Source organism: Nuphar pumila, chromosome 7, assembly GCF_984573655.1.
Source record: "Nuphar pumila chromosome 7, dmNupPumi1.hap1.1, whole genome shotgun sequence".
Classification (NCBI taxonomy): domain Eukaryota; kingdom Viridiplantae; phylum Streptophyta; class Magnoliopsida; order Nymphaeales; family Nymphaeaceae; genus Nuphar; species Nuphar pumila.
In genome coordinates, this window is record NC_143255.1 from 101,410,122 (window position 1) to 101,428,987 (window position 18,866).

Below are 18,866 nucleotides of genomic sequence, written 5' to 3' on the forward strand. Positions count from 1 at the left end.
CCACCCCCACCAATAAGAAAACGAAAAAGAATCCAAGAAGGAGAGAAACAGAGGGGGGGAGAGAGAGAACACGGGAAAATCTGCAACCATGACGACCAAATGGAACGAGATATCTTCCTTCTCTTCCAGGGAAGAAGAAGAAGAAGAGGAGGAGGAGGAGGAAGATCGAGAGGAATACAGGAAAGGAGGCTACCACTTTGTTCTTCCTGGAGACCAATTCTTTGGTTCCAGATACGTTGCTCAGAAAAAGCTCGGTTGGGGGAATTTCTCGATCGTCTGGCTCGCGTACGACACCCAAATCAATGTATGGTATCATTCATTTTTGCGTAATTCTACGTGATTTGTGGTCTGGAAGAGTACCCACATCTTTGTTTTGCTTAATTATTGTTTCCTAGGCGTTTTTCAATCTTCTCTTGATCGTTCTTTTGATCGTAGAGGCGGCATGATATTGGTTTCTGTTCTTTTCATCGTCTAAATTCTTGCATGATCTATGATTTGGAACATTACCCATGTTTTGATTTTGCCTTATTGTGGATCCAATCAGGGGCGTAGCTAGGGGGGGGCAGGACTGGGCTGTAGCCCAGTCCTGCCTCCCCAAACAGTTAATTTTTTTTTTTTTTAAAAGCCCAGTCCTAGCTCTGCCCTGATTCCATATGAAATAGATTTTTATCCATTTTTTAGCCCAGCCTTGACTGTAGCAAATAGTTTGATTTGTCCATATGAAATAGATTTTTATTAATAATTGTAGCCATTTTTATTTTATCTCAAAAAAAAAAAATTCGGGGGCGCTGCCCCCGAACCCCCGGCTATCGCACAAATAAATTTTTTTTCTGCTACACCCCTGTTTGCCCCCCCCTCACATGAATCCTAGCTACGCCCCTGGATCCAATAGTATATTTTGATCCTCTAAGTTTGTAATTCGATGGAACAAGATATCAATTACATCGTTTTGTTTCATTTTGATTCTCCCATGTTTGTAATTTGATCCTCAAGTTGATGAGTCAATACATCTTTTTGTTTCATTTTGATCCTCCCATGTTTGTAACTCGATCTTGGAGATAATGATTCAATACATCGTTTTGTTTCATTTCTCGTGAAATTTTACATGGTTGTGCTAAGGAAGAGAGTCTGTGTCCCTTGTTGGTATCTTCCGATCACCCCCTGTTTGTAGTTTTAGTTAAATTGAATATCGGAATTCATCCTATCTCTTTTTGTTTCATCTTAATTTTCATGAATTCTGTGTGGTAGAGATTCCCCATATTCCGGTACTGCGTAATTCTTGATTTCATTGTCTAGTCTGATTTCTGGTTTCTAGTTTCGTTTGTGCTTGTTATTCAATATTGCACCATATTACCTTCTTTGAAATATTTATCAAGAGTTTTCTTTGGAGAACTTATATTTTTATTTTATATAATTCTGGATTTGGTGGTCTATTTCTGTGTTTTCCGGTTTGTGGTTTTTAATTGTGAAGCCATCCAATCTTGCATTGGTTTCTTGTTTTGGTGGAAAATTTATGTTGAGTTAGTGCTCTTGTAGGCTTGTAGCAGGTGAAAAACCTCTTAATCTTGCTTTTCGTTATATGATTGCATCTTCCTGTCATCTCCTGTTTAGGTTGTAGTTCTGCGCAAATCAGTTCTCTGTTCATTTCTGACTTTTCTTCTTTGTTTGTCCAGTCATTTTGTCGCAAAAGTTTCAGGCATGATTTTACTTAATTGTCAAATTTGTGGTTTTTTTTCATCCTCCCCTGGTTTTGATCTCCATTGTAGATAAGCTCAAATTTACAATCATTTTTATAGTAGAATTTTTTTCACAGTTTGATTTAGCTTAATTATTGGCATCTAAATGCTTGCTGACCTTCCATGTTTTGTATTCTCAAGTATGGAAAATTTCATTTCTGAATTGTCTCTATTCTTTGGGTAACAAAAAACAGGTTTATTTCCATATTCCTTAATGTTTAATTGTCTGCCCCATAGTTTCATTGGTACTCGATACACCCTAGCGTATCGCATATCGGGCGTAGCAGTACCAGATACCGGTATGAAACTCGTCCCTGAAACCATAAACCGAAGTATCAAATGTTTAAGAAACTCGTCTCAATTACTAGAGAAACATGAGAAACATGAGAAACACATTTTTATTACATTATAAATGAGTATCAAGTTTGTTTTTATTAACATTCTTGCATAAAAGTAATAATTTTATTTTATGAAGACACTGATTTTATTAAGAGTAATAAATATTATAATTTGTGAAAAATTATTATACAATAATGATTGATTTACATATTATGTTTAACCATTTTAATTTATAGGTATCCTCATAAAAATATATACTTCGTATCAACTTTTGAGAAAACTTGTACCGATTCTTTTAGAAACTGTATCATTGTATATTAGAAAATTTGTATCGATATTTTTCTGAACAGTTTCAATACACGAATGTACGAGAAACTTTTTAAGCCCGTAGTAGTATTGTGTACCCGTGCCAGTACCCATACCCGTTTCTGGCAACTATGGTGTGCCCCTGTATGGCTTAAATGTTTTCCTCTTGTTTCACAGTTGTATGAAATGATTTTTATTTCTGTCTCCATTTGTAAGCCTTTTAGCTGCATCTCCAATAGAATCCTTAGAAAAAGAAAGTTTTTCTTTTTACGCGGAAAAAAAAATCTTTTTCTCCATATAGGGTAGCCTTCTCCATTTTCTCTCCTTGTTTCAGGTGATGGTGGGATTAATCACGACATTCTTCTTCTTTTTCCTCTTTTGTACTTTGTCTTGCTAACTTATTCCATGTGTTTCATTTCTAGATGGAGTCTGTTTGTTAATTTCTTCCAATTTTATATTTTCTTATTTAACTTAAATGAGCTCCATTATCCTCTCTCCCTCTTTTTTTTTTGGCTTTGTCTTGCCAACTAATTCCACATATTCCATTTCTATAGAGGGAAACTGTGTCAATTCTGTCTGCAATGTACAATAGGGAGAAAAAAAATTGAAACCTTTTAGACACTTCACTTGATTCAATCTCATTTCTTTCAACTTTCTATGTTGTTTATGCTTTAGAAAACATACCTTGACTAATTTTCATATTGTTTTTGTTTGCATAACCATGTCTGCAGTTTGTCATGATCATCTGTCTCTGTTTTCTCGCTGTTTTGTGTTTATTGTCTGTCTTTTGCTATTGTTCACAGAAATTTGTAGCACTAAAAATCCAGAAGAGTGCCCAAAATTTCACAGTAGCAGCCCTTGAAGAAATTGAAATACTTCGTGCAATTAGTGAAGGTGATCCCAAAGGCAACAAGTGTGTTGTCAAATTGCTGCACCATTTTAACCACTCTGGGCCGAATGGTACTCATGTCTGTATGGTTTTTGAACTCCTTGGAGAGTCTCTTCTTAGACTTCTCAGGTACAACCGCTACCGAGGTCTGCAACTCTCTAAAGTTAAAGAAATTTGCCATGGAATTCTGGTGGGACTTGATTACTTGCACAAAGAACTTGGCATAATTCACACGGATATGAAACTTGAGAATGTGATGTTAGTGTCTTCTATTGATCCTGCAAAAGACCCACACAGATCGGGGCTCATTCCGATTCTTGAAAGGCCTACTGAGAGAAAAATCAATGGTGGGACGATTGGAATTGTAGAAAAAAAGCTTAGGAAAAAGGTGAAAAAGCCAGCAGAAACAGAGAAAGCGAGAAGTTTAGAAGGCATAGACTTGAGGTGCAAGATTGTGGATATGGGGAATGCTTGTTGGAAAAATAGGAAATTTTCTGCTGAAATACAGACCAGGCAGTATAGAGCACCTGAAGTGATTTTGGGGTATGACTATGATGAATCTGTTGATATGTGGTCTTTTGCTTGTGTTGCATTTGAGATAGCTACCGGTGACATGCTTTTTGAACCCAAGAACGGGGAAGGATTCGACTGTGATCAAGTAAGTAGGCACTGACTCCATTTGAATTTTATCCTCAATATAATTTGCCAAACATGCTTCTTTTTCCTTGATTTTAATCGATCTGTGGTTATTAGCTCAAGACATGGTCAGAGATGTTTTTGTCATTATGAAAATGTTAATTAGATGGTTATGTAGAAGTATCTCTTCAAATGATTATTCATGGTGATGTACTTGAACATCCAGTTAAGTATCAATATATATATTTTAAATGATTAGATCTTTACCAGTATGAGAATTATATGAAATTGAAATTATGTTAACTAAATTTTTGAATGCAAATGTATAATTCCAAACATGTCCTAGAATTTTTGTTTTTAATCCTACTGTGCAATGTTGTGAAAAGTGTTGAGGCGAAGCGAAGTGCTCCACCAAAACATGAAGCAAGACATAAGCCTTGAGGCGTAGAGCGTAAGCCTCAAAAATATAATTTTAAAAACTTTTAAAAAATATCTAAAATCACAAATAAATAAAAAATCCTTTATTCATGAAGCAACAACCAATAAACAATAGGAAATATCAAATAAATATTGAAAAATATAAGAATAACATGTAAAAGTAACATTAATGCACCAACTTGATCTATTTAAGTATCTAACAAATAAAATATGAGCATTTAATGAAAATTTAAGTAACAAAATTATTAACAATTAAATTCCTCAACATCATGTCATCACCATATAATGCATATTAGCATTAACAACCAAAAGTTAATGTATTTGTCCAAGACTCTCCAAAATGAGAGTGTTACAACATTCACAAGTGCAAATGAAGGACAAAAAACAGCCCATAATCCTATGAAGATCATAATCACATGCATAATCAATTAATTGCACAACCTTTACAGACTTACACGTACATGTAATTAAAAGAACATAGTAAGGAGGAGGGAAGAAGAAGAAAAGAGGAGGAAAGAAGAAGAAGAAAAAGAAGAAGAAGAAGAAGAGAAGGAGGAAAGAAGAACGGTGGAAGGAGGGAAGAAGATGAAGAAAAAAGGAGGGAAGAAGGGAATAAGAAAGAAGAGAAGAAGAGGGAGAGAGAGAGGCACCGCTGGTGGTGGCTGTTGTCGGTGGTGAGGACGGGAGCAACAAGGGGAGGAGACGAGGAGGGAGGGGGGTTAACATCGCCCCCCCCTTCTTGTTTCTCTTTTTTTTTTGTTACAAATTATAAAGAGAGTGCAACCACCAACTGAGAGCAAATGTTCACTAAAGAATCCAAATGGACACACACAAAGAGCCACTAAGGGCACACACCAAGGAAACTCACAAAATATAAAACAATATTTTATTCACTTCACAAAATGCATGCAAAATGCATTACAAACAATGAGGGGGAGATCCCCTTTATATGCATAAAATGAGAGGGAAGGAATGGGCCTACTAGCCATTAGGCCTTAGCTAGCCGTTAGACAAACTCTAACGGCTAGTCAACAAATGTTGACTAAAATAAAAAAATATTAATTACAATGAATAAAAATAAAATGTTATATATATTCAAGTTATATAATTTAACACCCCCCCTCAAACTTACGGTAGAATAACTGAAAGTTTGCCAAGGAAGTGAAACCTAGGAGCTGAAAGAAGTTTAGTGAATAAGTCTGCCAATTGATACTCTGATGTGACATAGAGCAGATCAATGTTACCTTGAATATACTCATCTCCTACATAGTGACAGTTTATTTCAATGTGTTTTGTTCTCTGGTGAAACTTATGGTTGCTGGTGATGCAAATAGATCTCTTGTTGTCACAACACATCTTCAAAGCTCCTTTTACACAAATCCTTATGTCAGTCAAAAATCTCCTTAGCCCCGCTTCCATCGTGATAGTGGTCATGGCCTGATATTCGGCTTCTGTTGATGAAAGTGCGACATTTTGTTGTTTTTTACACCTTTACAAAATCAGTGATTCACCTATAAAAATACAAAAACCTGTGGTTGAGTGTCTGATGTTGGGAGCACCTCCCCAATCAACATCAATATAAGCAATTAAATCTAATATAGATGAAGAAGATAGGAAAAGACATCTAGAGATAAAAGTTGTAATGTATCTAATAATTCGTAAAACTGCTCCCATGTAAACAGCTGTAGGGGCATGCTGAAATTGACTAGTTGTGTGGACATGTGTTATGTCTGGTCTAGCAATTGATAAGTAAGAGAGTGCTCTGATTAGTTGTCAGTGAGGCATTGAATCTTCAAGGGGCTCTCGATCATCAATTCTCATATTTACATTAGAAACTTTAGAAGTGTTTACTCTCATCATTCGTGATTCCAAACTTGAAAATAATATCAACTTACTGAATTTGCCATGCTACGCTTTTGGCACTTGCTTTAAGCCATAAAGTGCCTTACTCAAGCGAAGTGCCTTATCTTTAGGGATGCTCTTACTAGGTGGTGTCTTCATATACACTTTTTCAACTAGATCGCCATTAAGGAAAACGTTCTTAATATCCATTTGGTATATAAGCCAATTCCTAATAGAGGAAACAACTATAAGAGTCCTAACAATGGTCATTTGGGCAACAAGGGTAAATGTTTCTTCATAATCTATCCTATATTCTTTGGCATATTCTTTGTCACAAAATATGCAAAAAAATAAAAGCAAGAGTCGCAAAGGGCTTCTTATAACACAAACACAATGGGCACTTGCACAAGTCCACCATGGGATAATACAAGGTGCCAACATAGGCACTATAAGGGAAATAGTTGGAAGTCATTCATCTTTGCATTTTTGCAAAATTCTTCTTTGAATTTCTTCTATTTCGACAATAACATCAACACGAAAAGGTGTAGGAATAGATGGAAAATGACATGGACATACATTTTGATCTTGACCTTTAATAATAGCACCACAAAACAAACATTTCAAATTCAATGATAACCCTAGAAATGGTACATCATTAATGCTTTTGTAGAATTGCCATGCAGGATTATCTCTAATATGGCATGAATGTAAAGACGACATCGAAGGATCTAAAATAAAATAAAACCAATTAAAAAACTCAATAAGAAGCACCAAACATGCATTTATCCAAAAACACTCAATAAGAAGCAAAGAATAGAGTTTTTGTACCTTAACCCACTTTCTTGAGTGAAAAAATGGTGGAAATGCACTCTTGATAGAATTGCAGAAGCCTTCTCTCTTGCACATGAATCAACCCCCAAATCTATCTCACAGAACTTAGGGTGTGTGGGTTCCCTTCTAATGGACTATAGACATATGGAGAACTCGGTCCTCAAGAGGCTTTTTAAACCCAAAATAAAAAAAAAGAAGACAACTTTCGACCTTTTTTAAGTGCATCGACGCTCTATCGTACGATACATATTGTATTGTATAATACAGTACGATACATGGGTGTATTGTATGATACACCCGATATGGATACGATACACACTCATATCGCGATATGAGTGTGTATCGTATCGCAAAACACAAAAGTAATGATACGTATCGTATGATACGGTACAATACGTACAACATGGAAGGTGTGATCAAATATCTTGTCTATATATAATGACACTAAAAATTAGTGTATCAACTACTAGAACAAGAACAATATCTCAATGTCACTTATGGGCTAAGAACACACACAAAGATGTGAACAAACATCTCTTGTCTACATATAATGACACTAAAAAAAATGTATCAACTACTAGAACAAGAGTATTATCTCAATGCTACTTATGAGGTAAGTATACACAAAAGTATAAACATCTCTTTTCTACATATAATGACACTTAGATATGAGGCATAACAGGAGAAAACATAAGGTAAGAGAGCTTGTAATGAGAAACAAATTAATGCCATCAATAATGATTTTAACAATCTTTTGAAACTCCATGGTTTAAAAAACATAACTACCATCACAAGATATCAAGCATCTAAAGACCATATAAACAAATAAGTATTAAAAACACTTATAGAAACCAAGGTCAATCATCTGCCTATACTGACAAGATGACATGAGTGTTAAATTATGTAAATCAAACTTGTAATTTCATATATATATTTTATATATATAAGGTAATACATATACATATATTATATATATGTATATGTATTTACCTATTATATATATAAAATATATATTTCTATCTTTAGTCTTAGGGGTAGTTTAGGAATTTTACACATATTCTTTTTTATGAATATGTTTTTGTATTTTCTTTTTTCTTTTTCTTTATTTTTTTTTTCTTTCTTTTAATTAATGCATTGTACCTACCTTGGGAGGGGCCCAACACACTAGTCGTTGGACCCCTCCAACGGTCACATTTGTGACCGTTGGAGGGGCTCCAACGACTATGTGGAGCCCCTTCCAAGGTCTCCAAATGCCCTATAAATATGGGCACTCCCTCTTGTATTTCTCTCAAGGGTGTTGGGGATTATTGCCCAACCTTTTTATTGTTTATGAAACTTATGAGTGCATTTGCACATTTGTGATTTCGTGTTTTGTGCTTTTGTGCACAAGTGTTCTTGGTGTGTGTATGTTCATACATTTATATCGTTCCATCGACTATAGTATCTTGTTAAAGATACTTTTACATGGTATCAGAGCCTCGTTGAAGAAGAAGAATTGTGTTTTTCCTCCGTTTGAGTATCTTGAAAAGCGTGCCTTCAAGCTTTTTGAGATTGAAGTGGATCATCTTCTTCGGGCAATATTTTAGAAGCCTCTTTTATCAAGAAAGATGCGGAAAATACTTAAGGTACGTATTATTTCTTGTCCTCTTTCCTCTCTAATGGGCGAAAAAGACTCCTATTTCTCTCTTGGGTTTAAGCTTAATGGCTCAAACTATCATATTTGGGTCGGTAATATGGAAGCCCATATTAAAGGAAAGGGGCTTTGGGTTACATTCATGGATCAATACCGGAACCGGAACCGGAACCCAAAATCACCATCATTGAAGGAGGGGATATTAAGATCCTTGAAGGGGATGAGAGACAAAAGGCTCTTGAAGAATATTCTAAAAGGCATGATGATTGGGAAATGAAGAACTTCAAGATCTTATCTTGGATTTTTTCGTCCGTTGAGACCAAGATAAACGCCAATATCATCAAATTTAAAAAAGCTTCCGAAGCTTGGTTGTATCTTGAGAAAATGTACACTTCAAGAGACTTATCTCACGAGTACTTTCTCCAAAAGAGGGCTTTAACCCTCCAACAAAATGATATGACCATTCGGGAGTACTTTGCCGAATTATCCTCTATTTGGGACGAGCTTGCCGTCCTTGAACCAAAATGGAGTGGAGAAGCTATCGAGTTAAGGCACAAACAACTTGAGGAAGACCGGTTCTTCAATTTTCTAAACGGTCTTAGATCCAAATTTGAACAAGTTCGGTCCTCTCTTCTCTCCGCTTTTACATCTCCCTCCCTTGAAGATGTTATCACCAAGCTAAGTGGTGAAGAAACCCGTATGGGGATTAGCAAGAATAATCCTAGCATTCTTGTTACCTCCTTCGCTCAAGAAGATGGTGAGTTGGTTAATGCCGTGTCAAGACCAGGGAATAACGTGAAGACCTATAGACCTCCTCATTTCAAGAACCAATGAGGAAATGATCGGTATGGCAAGAGGGACTATAGCAAGTTGACTTGCCACTTTTGTAAAGAACCAGGACATATCAAACCTATATGTCCTAAATGGAAGAAATTAATTGCAACGGCTATGGCATCCCAAGCAGAAGAACGACCTTCATCAAGTGAGCCTCTTTCTCTTCAACAAATCGTAGATGCTTTACAACCTCTTCTCAAGGGAGGCATTTCCGGAGCCACTATGTCATCTTCTTCCCCCGGTAAGACATCTTGGCTTTTAGATTCCGGGGCATCCTTTCACATGACCCCAAGTACTTGCTCCCTTTCAATTTTTTCTAAAAATTCTCTTCCATCCTTTGTCTCAACTGCGGATGGAACACCTCTTGAGATTAAAGGAATAGGCAATTTTGAAAGACAAGATTTTTTTGTTCCAAAAATTCGTCTTATCCCAAAACTTAATTTAAATCTTCTTTCCGTCTCCCAACTCTCGGACCATGGTTGCGATATAAAGTTCTCTTCTAATAAATGTTGGATACAGGATCGCCAGTCCGGGAGATTGATTGGGGAAGACTCTAGAAGAGGAGACCTCTACTACGTTGATTTTCTTCAAGTTCCCAAGAGTCAATTTTGTAATGTTGTTCAAAACAAAGATATTCATGTATGGCATAAGAGATTGGGTCATCCCAATATTGTTAAAATCTCCTATTTTCCTTTTATTAAACATCTTTGTAAAAGTGATTTTATATGTAATGAATGTATTCTTGGGAAAATGAAGTGTTTGCCTTTTTCTCAAAGATCCATGTTTACGACAAAACCTTTTGAAATTGTTCATTCTGATGTATGGGGTCCGACTCCTATAATGTCAAAAGGAGGATTTTCATACTATGTGATTTTTGTGGATGACTACACTAGGTTTTGTTGGATTTATTTCCTTAAACATAAACATGAAGTTTTTTCAACTTTTAAAAGCTTTCATATGATGATTCTAAATCAATTCAATGGATCCCTAAAAATCCTTAGGTCCGACTCTGGAGGAGAATACCTCTCAAATGAATTCAAAAATTATCTTGAAAATTTTGGTATTCTTCACCAAAAATCTTGTCCGAAACCCCCCCAACAAAATGGGTTAGCCGAACGAAAGCATAGGCACATCATTGAAACAACTAGAACTTTACTCATTTCATAAAACATTCCAAAGAATCTCTGGGCTGAGGCAGCCCTTACCTCTGTCTATCTGATAAACAGACTTCCATCGAAAAATTTAGGCAAAATTTCTCCCTTTGTAAAATTATACGAGAAGGAACCTGATTATAGCAGGTTAAGGGTCTTTGGATGTAAATGTTTTGTTCTTACTGATAAGAATGACAAACTTTCTCCTAAGGCCATTCCTTGTGCCTTTCTTGGCTATTCTGAAACTCAAAAGGGTTTTCGTTGTTATGATGTCAAAAGTGATAAACTATATGTTTTCAGAAATGTGAGTTTTTTGGAAAATCTTAGCGGATTCGAACGTTGTGAATCTCATAATAAGAATGTGGACTATTCTTTTCTATTTGATTTACTGAATAAAGACGATGACTCTAGTGATGATGAGTCAGATCAAGGTAACTTAAATGAATTTGGAACTGAGGAAAACATCTCCTTGCTCCCTTCATCCCATCAACATATTGAAGGGTTACCTAGAGACCCTATCACCTATACTCATAGAGATTGGAACAACTTTAGAAGTGCTCTTGAAAGATATGATGATACTGGTCCAAGTGCTTCTCAGAACGAAGTAATCCCTCGTAGAACCGAAAGAAGTAGAAAGACTCCTTATAGGTTTATTTTCTATGACTCTTTTTCACCTAAATATAGAGCATGTCTTAGTGCCATTCATTCTTATATAGAACCTAGAAATTTTGCAGAAGCACAAAAGTACCCTGAATGGATTAGTGCTATGGACAATGAACTTGAAGCTCTGAGAAAAGCTAAAACTTGGGAGTTTCAAAGTCTTCCTAAAGGTAAGAAAACAATAGGGTGCAGATGGGTCTTCAAAGTAAAGACTAAAAGTGACGAATCCCTTGAAAGATATAAAGCTCGTTTGGTTGCAAAAGGATATAGTCAAGAGTATGGTGTTGACTATGAAGAAACTTTTGCTCCTGTAGCTCGTATGGTCACTGTCCGATGTCTTATAACCGTTGTTTCTATCAACAAATGGAACATCTATCAAATGGATGTTAAAAATTCCTTTTTAAATGGTGATTTAAACGAAGTTTATATGGATGCTCCACCTGGAATGGAGACCCCCAAGGAAAAAGTGCTTCGTCTTCAAAAAGCACTTTATGGCCTAAAACAAGTTCCCAAGGCCTGGTATGATAGGTTTAACTCTGTAATGAGCCCACCAAGCTATGTTGCGACAACAAGAGTGCAATCTACATTGCGAAAAATCACACCTTTCATGAGCGGACTAAACACATCGAAATGGACTGTCACTATGTTCGTGAAGCATATCTCCGGGGAGTCATTGATCTCCCTTATGTCATGTTCGAATACCAGTTGGCAGATCTCTTTACTAAAGCCTTGTGCGCTCCGCGATTCAACTTCCTTCTTGGCAAACTATCGATCATCTTGCCCTAAGTTTGAGGGGGGTGTTAAATTATGTAAATCAAACTTGTAATTTCATATATATATTTTATATATATAAGGTAATACATATACATATATTATATATGTATATGTATTTACCTATTATATATATAAAATATATATATTCCTATCTTTAGTCTTAGGGGTAGTTTAGGCATTTTACACATATTCTTTTTTATGAATATGTTTTTGTATTTTCTTTTTTCTTTTTCTTTATTTCTTTCTTTCTTTCTTTTAATTAATGCATTGTACCTACCTTGGGAGGGGCCCAACACACTAGTCGTTGGACCCCTCCAACGGTCACATTTGTGACCGTTAGAGGGGCTCCAACGACTATGTGGAGCCCCTTCCAAGGTCTCCAAATGCCCTATAAATATGGGCACTCCCTCTTGTATTTCTCTCAAGGGTGTTGGGGATTATTGCCCAACCTTTTTATTGTTTATGAAACTTATGAGTGCATTTGCACATTTGTGATTTCGTGTTTTGTGCTTTTGTGCACAAGTGTTTTTGGTGTGTGTATGTTCATACATTTATATCGTTCCATCGACTATAGTATCTTGTTAAAGATACTTTTACAATGAGGTGCACACACAACTCACCTCAACGACTAACTCGAATTTTCAACAACAATAAGTTCATAGGCCAATCAACCATTAATCAGACCCAAGGCAAATGACAATACGTCACTCATAAACTTGAAAATCTAAATTGATAAGATGACATGAGGTGCACATATAACTCACCTCAACGACTAACCCTAACTCAATAACAACAAGGCCAAAAAAGATGATGCATTATATAAAATTCAGTAATGGACAATCCAAATGTCGTGAAAAGGCAATACATACTCATGAAAACTATGTCACACAAACTCTTCTAACATGGCACTGCACCCGCACCCAGGCGGGTGCGACACTTGGACACAACTTCTTTTGTGTTAGGTGAAGTCAACCACACTCAGGTCCATTTCTATCCAAAAGCAGATTCAGTTAACCCTAATTAAGTCCATTTTTATCTATATTATATATATAAATACATAAATGCACACAAATACACGTAGTGTTAACTTAAAACTGTAAAAAGTTATATATATATCCTCCCCACACTCCTGCACCCAAGTTTTTTAAAGTACCGCATCGCCGCATCCGCACCCGCACCTGCACCCGCACCCGCACCCGCACCCGCATCCGCACCCGCACCTATGTGACATAGCACGAAAATCAATTTCCAAATAAATGAGTTCATAAAAAATGAACCGATTTGAAAAGACACTTTTAAATCAAAATCTAATAAAGGAGATGAAAACTTTAGAATGAGTATAGTGAAATCATATGCTCAACAAGATATTAAATGATGCAATCATATGCATGGTCAATATAAGCAGGTCTACTATGAGACGACAATGGCATACAACATTAAAGATGGCAAAAACATATATAGAGACTTTAAAGAACCATAAGAAAAAACAAGAGTATACACAAGTGTAATTAATCATGGATACTCACAAAGAGATAAAAAATCATGCATATGTGATAATCTAATGACTTTAAAGCCACAAAAATTATGCAAAAACACATAAGATATGCATATGAATACCATGATTTCACATAAGATACTAACATACCCAAAATATATTTTTAGTTATGTGTATGCAAATGTCAATAAAACAATAACTCACTTAACAAATTGATTTTTAAGATGAAACTCTAAGTTCAATTTAATTTGAGACCATAAAACAATACCGAAAAAGTCTAATTTTTTAACCTAAAATACCAAAAACGATTTTGAGATTTCATAAGAGCCATTAAAATAATATTTCATTAAAAGACATTTCATAAAACTCTAATTCTAATTGATTCAAAAAACACATTTTACATACCCAAGAAATAACCATAATATTTTAAATTAATTTTGAAAAGAAAAGAAAAGAAAAGAAAGAAAACATATATTATAAATACTTTTTTTTAATTAAACAAGAGATATATACCAAAATACGAGTGCTTTTAGTCTAATCCATATATATCAATATAAAATTTTCTTTTAAAGCACGAACTCGAACAAGATACCAAGATCAAAGATACCTTGCTATGATACCATGTCACGAAATATGTGGAAAAACAAAAACAAGAGCCACAAAGGGCTTATGATAACACAAACACAACGTGCACATGCACAAGTCCTGTGATGCCCCAAAATTTTATCGAAAATTTCAAAAAAAATTCTTTTTAAATATTGGCATTAGAAAATGAATTAATATTGAGTCTTATTTTGAAAATTTCGAGTGAGCCACAGGGATGAAATAAGACAAAGCTATTATCAGAGTGAAAACCAAAATATTATTTACATTATTTTTGACAAAATATACAGATAGTTCAAAACTTGGGAATACAAAATATTATGAACAAAAGTCTCAAGCTAGTCCCTGGATCCTCCGGAGAGTACTAGTTCCTCAATGCCGCTCCTGCCCCGTTGCATTCACTGACCTGTACCTGAACAAAAAAACCCATTAAAGGGTCAGACTTCTGACAGTCTCGTAAGTCTATACCAATTTCGGTAATTTAGAACATTAAACATATTCAGTAAATTCAAATAAAGCATTTTTACTGAAAAGTAAGATAGAATACAAAACAAAACTGTTTGCATAATTATGGCGTATTTTCATTTCAAACTGTGATTAAAAAGGGTCTTTGTTTCGATAATTAACCATCCACCCAGATACGTGGTGGAAGACCATCACAAACAGTCGATGTATTCTGGGGGTGTATTATTCTCGGATATTTTAATCTCGGGTACCTGACTGTAGCATACCCAAAGTGGGCGGTCCATGACTGGGAGAATCACCGCTAAAGCAAAACAGATAGTAGGATGCATCCTGGACTACTGCTATAGTTGGGGATCTATCACTTAGGACACATGGATAGCCCCGACCTTTGTAGACCTACGAGTGAGTGGAGATCACTGAGACGCCTCGCTCCCAAAAATCAGAACAGAATCACTCGAGGTTGTACCATCTACCTTCTCCAAGGTAGAGATTAGAACATAATGTGTCACAAGGGTTATCTTTATTACCGAGATTATTTTAAGTGCCTTACACTGTGTAGGCCAAAATGGGGGTTCAGTAATCCAAGTACCTGTTTTTTGGGAAATAATAACCAAAGTCATGTATGTGTACCCAACCCAATTAGTACTTGCTTTGTATTTACGAGCATTTCGCCAATGTGGCAGATCAATATCTTAAGTTTTGTGTGTAGGTAGGTTTTATTTATCAGATAGTGCTTTGTTTCACACTTTGGGAGTTAATTTATTTCAAGCTAGTACACGAGCTAATCCCAACACGAAAGTATGTCCTACACACTATTGTGTATCAGAAAAGTCTCTAGGATCTTGACCTCTTTTGGGCCGTAACTATTTTCTTTTCTTTTTTATTTGGAGTGGACTATTCTATTGTCAGTAGGGTTCTTTGAACCTAGAGCTCTATTCTTGATCTAAGCAGAGATGCACGTTGTTCTATGCATGCATCAAATATTTTATCTTCGCAAAACAGAATATAAGCAAAAATTAATATTTTATTCATTGCCGGTCCCAAGCTCGGATAAAGGAGGAGGGTTGCGGTAGGCCAGTGACAGCCAACATAAAAACTTAGTCACACCCTATGAATATGAACCAATATAAGAATTTCATTGGGGGTGTTCCCTACTGAGCGACGCGTTGTACTCTATAGGCCCGAAGGCAGTGATAAATGGGCAAGGGTTGCTAGGTCGTCGCCCAGAAACGACGCGTCACACCGGCGCCCGTGTGTGGTGTCAAATAGGCAAGGGTTCCCTCACTTTGTTGGACGGGTGGGGGTAAAGAAGATAGTTCAAGACCATAAAATTGGGTTAGCCACTTGGAACATAGGGTCTTTAACTGGTAAGTTGGTAGAATTAGTAGATGTTATGTGTAGGAGAAAGATGAATATTTTATGTCTACAAGAGACTAAATGGGTAGGTGAGAAAGCAAAAGTGATAGAACCTTGGGGATATAAGATTTGGTATACAGGAATAAATAGGAATAGGAATGAAGTAGGGATTGTTATTAGTCGTGAGTTTATAGATAATGTAGTTGAGGCCTGTAGGAAGGGTGATAGGATTTTACTTATTAAATTAGTATTAGGTACGAATATTATTAATATTATTAGTGTTTATGCACCTCAAGTAGGGTTAGCTGATTCCATTAAGCATCAATTTTGGGAAGATTTAGATAGAGTAGTACAAGGGATATCTTATGGAGAAAAGCTTTTCATCGACGGTGACCTTAATGGACATGTAGGCATTAGTAGGGATGGATTTGAGAGTATCCATGGAGGCCATGGTATAGGAGAAAGAAACGAAAGTGGAGAAAGGATTTTAGATTTTGGTTTGTCCTATGATATGATCTTAACAAACACTTGGTTTAGGAAGAGGGAGTCTCACCTAGTAACATTTAAAAGTGGGGTTAATACGAGTCAGATAGGTTTTTTCCTACTTAGAAAGAGAGATAGGGGTTGTTGCATCGATTGTAAGGTTATACCGGGAGAAAGTGTAGTCACACAACATAGAGTCTTAATTTTAGATCTTAGAATTAGAAAATGCCACAAAAGGGATAAACATATGATATATCTTAGAATTAAGTGGTGGGCACTGAAAGGCGTATGCTGAGATGCGTATGCTGAGATGGATCTGTGGAAATACAATAAAAGATAAGATTCAGAACGAGGAGATACGTAAGAAGGTAGGCGTTGCACCCATTGAAAATAAGATGATAGAAATACAATAAAAGATAAGATTCAGAACGAGGAGATACGTAATAAGGTAGGCGTTGCACCCATTGAAAATAAGATGATAGAGAATCGTTTACGGTGGTTTGAACATATTCGCCGAAGGCCTAATGATGCTCCAGTTAGAAGGATGGAGAAATGAGAAAATATATTAGTTAATAGAGGTCGAGGTAGGCCTAGGAAGACATGGATGGAGGTGATAGGAAAGGATATGAATGCTTTGAACCTCACCGAGGACATGACATTGGATAGAAATGAATGGAGGAGAAGGATTCATGTGGAAGACCCAGAATGATTTTCTTTGTTGGTTCATATCGCCGACCCCAATTGTTTTGGGATGAAGGCGTTGTTGTTGTTGTTGTTTGTTGTTGCACTGAAAGGAGCTAAACAAGGAATGTTTGTAGAGCAGGTAGTTAAGAAAGCTGATTGGTGTCTCGAGGAGGATTCAAAATCAATGTGGAATAAGATAGCGGGTGGCATGAGAAAGGTGGCTAAGGAGGTATTGGGTGAGTCTAAAGGCAGTGCACCGCTAGATAAGGATACATCATGGTGGAACGGGGATGTCAAATTAGCTATTAAGGTTAAAAGAGAGTGTTATAGAAATCTACGAGTCATGATAATGAGAATTTGGAGAAGTATATGATAGCAAAGAAGAAAGCTAAAAAAGTAGTTTGAAACGCGAGGGATAAGGTATATAAGGAGGTTTATGACAAGTTGGATACCAAAGAGGGCGAGAAGGATATTTATAGGCTTGCAAAGATGAGAGATAGGAAATCGAGGGATCTGGGTATGGTTAGATGTATCAAAGATGAAACAGAAAGGGTTTTAGTCAAAGATGAGGAGATTAAGGAGAGATGGAAAGATTATTTTGATAAGCTATTTAATGGAAGTCATGCTCAGGATCTTGGGGACTTCTCCATTCCTTTTCATAAGATGAATCGCGACTTCATGCGCAAGATTCAAAAGAAAGAAATTGCAGAGGCTTTGAAGAAAATGAAATTAAGAAGGGAAGTTGGCCCAGTTGGTATACCTATCGAGGCTTGGAAATGCTAGAGAAAGGTTTAGAATGATTGACAAATCTTTTTAATAAGATTTGGCGAACAAATAAGATGCCTAATGAGTGGAGGAAGAGTACTTTGGTGCCTCTATATAAGAATAAGGGTGATATACAAGATTGTACAAACTATCGTGGTATAAAACTCATGAGTCATACTATGAAACTTTGGGAGAGGGTGATTGAGTATAGGTTGAGGAAGGTTGTCATGATATCGGAGATTCAATTTGGTTTTATGCCTGAAAGATCAACTATGAAAGCTATACATCTTCTTAGACAACTTATTGAGAGATATATAGAGAGGAATAAAGATTTGCATATGATTTTTATTGATTTGGAGAAGGCATACGATAGAGTACCTAGGGATGTTTTCTGGTGGACAATGATGAAGAAATGTGTTTCCTCTCAAGTACATTAGTATAATTTAAGATATGTACGAAGGAGTAGTAACAAATGTCTGCACTTACGGAGGGGTGACAACCAATTTTCCTATAACGGTTGGGTTACATCAAGGATCTGCATCTATGTCACAGGGATTCGGCTAGCAGGGTGCCGCACCCGCGTCGACGCGGGTGCGGGTTCGGGTTCGGCACCGGGTGCGGTCAACCCGATCTTGGGTGCGTTGACCGCACCCAGGATCATTTAGGTCCATTTGTTTTTTGGATTTTTTTTAAAAAAAAAAAATTTGCCCTGTGAAATGGGCTGCGAATTTGAATTTTTTTTTTAAAAAAATCTGTTGTCAGGGCCCTGACAGGGCTGACAGGCAACTGCTGTCTGTCTTTAAAAAAAATCTGCATGTCAGGGCTGACAGACAGTGTCTGGGCTGACAGACAGCTGCTGTCTGTCAGGGCTGACAGACAGCTGCTGTCTGTCAGCAGCTGATAGCAGTCAGCTGCTGTGAGCAGCTGACAGACACCTGCTGTCAGC

The 18,866-nt window shown here is 36.5% G+C and overlaps 1 protein-coding gene across 1 annotated transcript in view; it reads left to right on the top strand.

Annotated features, from left to right (window-relative positions):
• Nucleotides 1-18,866, top strand: part of LOC149832667 (uncharacterized) — a 43,739-nt gene continuing 24,873 nt past the window's right edge. The window contains exons 1-2 of the mRNA XM_090014638.1: nucleotides 1-304; nucleotides 3,185-3,928. Of these exons, the coding sequence (XP_089870764.1) occupies nucleotides 89-304; nucleotides 3,185-3,928 (960 nt within the window). The 5' untranslated portion in view covers nucleotides 1-88. The remainder of the gene's footprint in view (nucleotides 305-3,184; nucleotides 3,929-18,866) is intronic.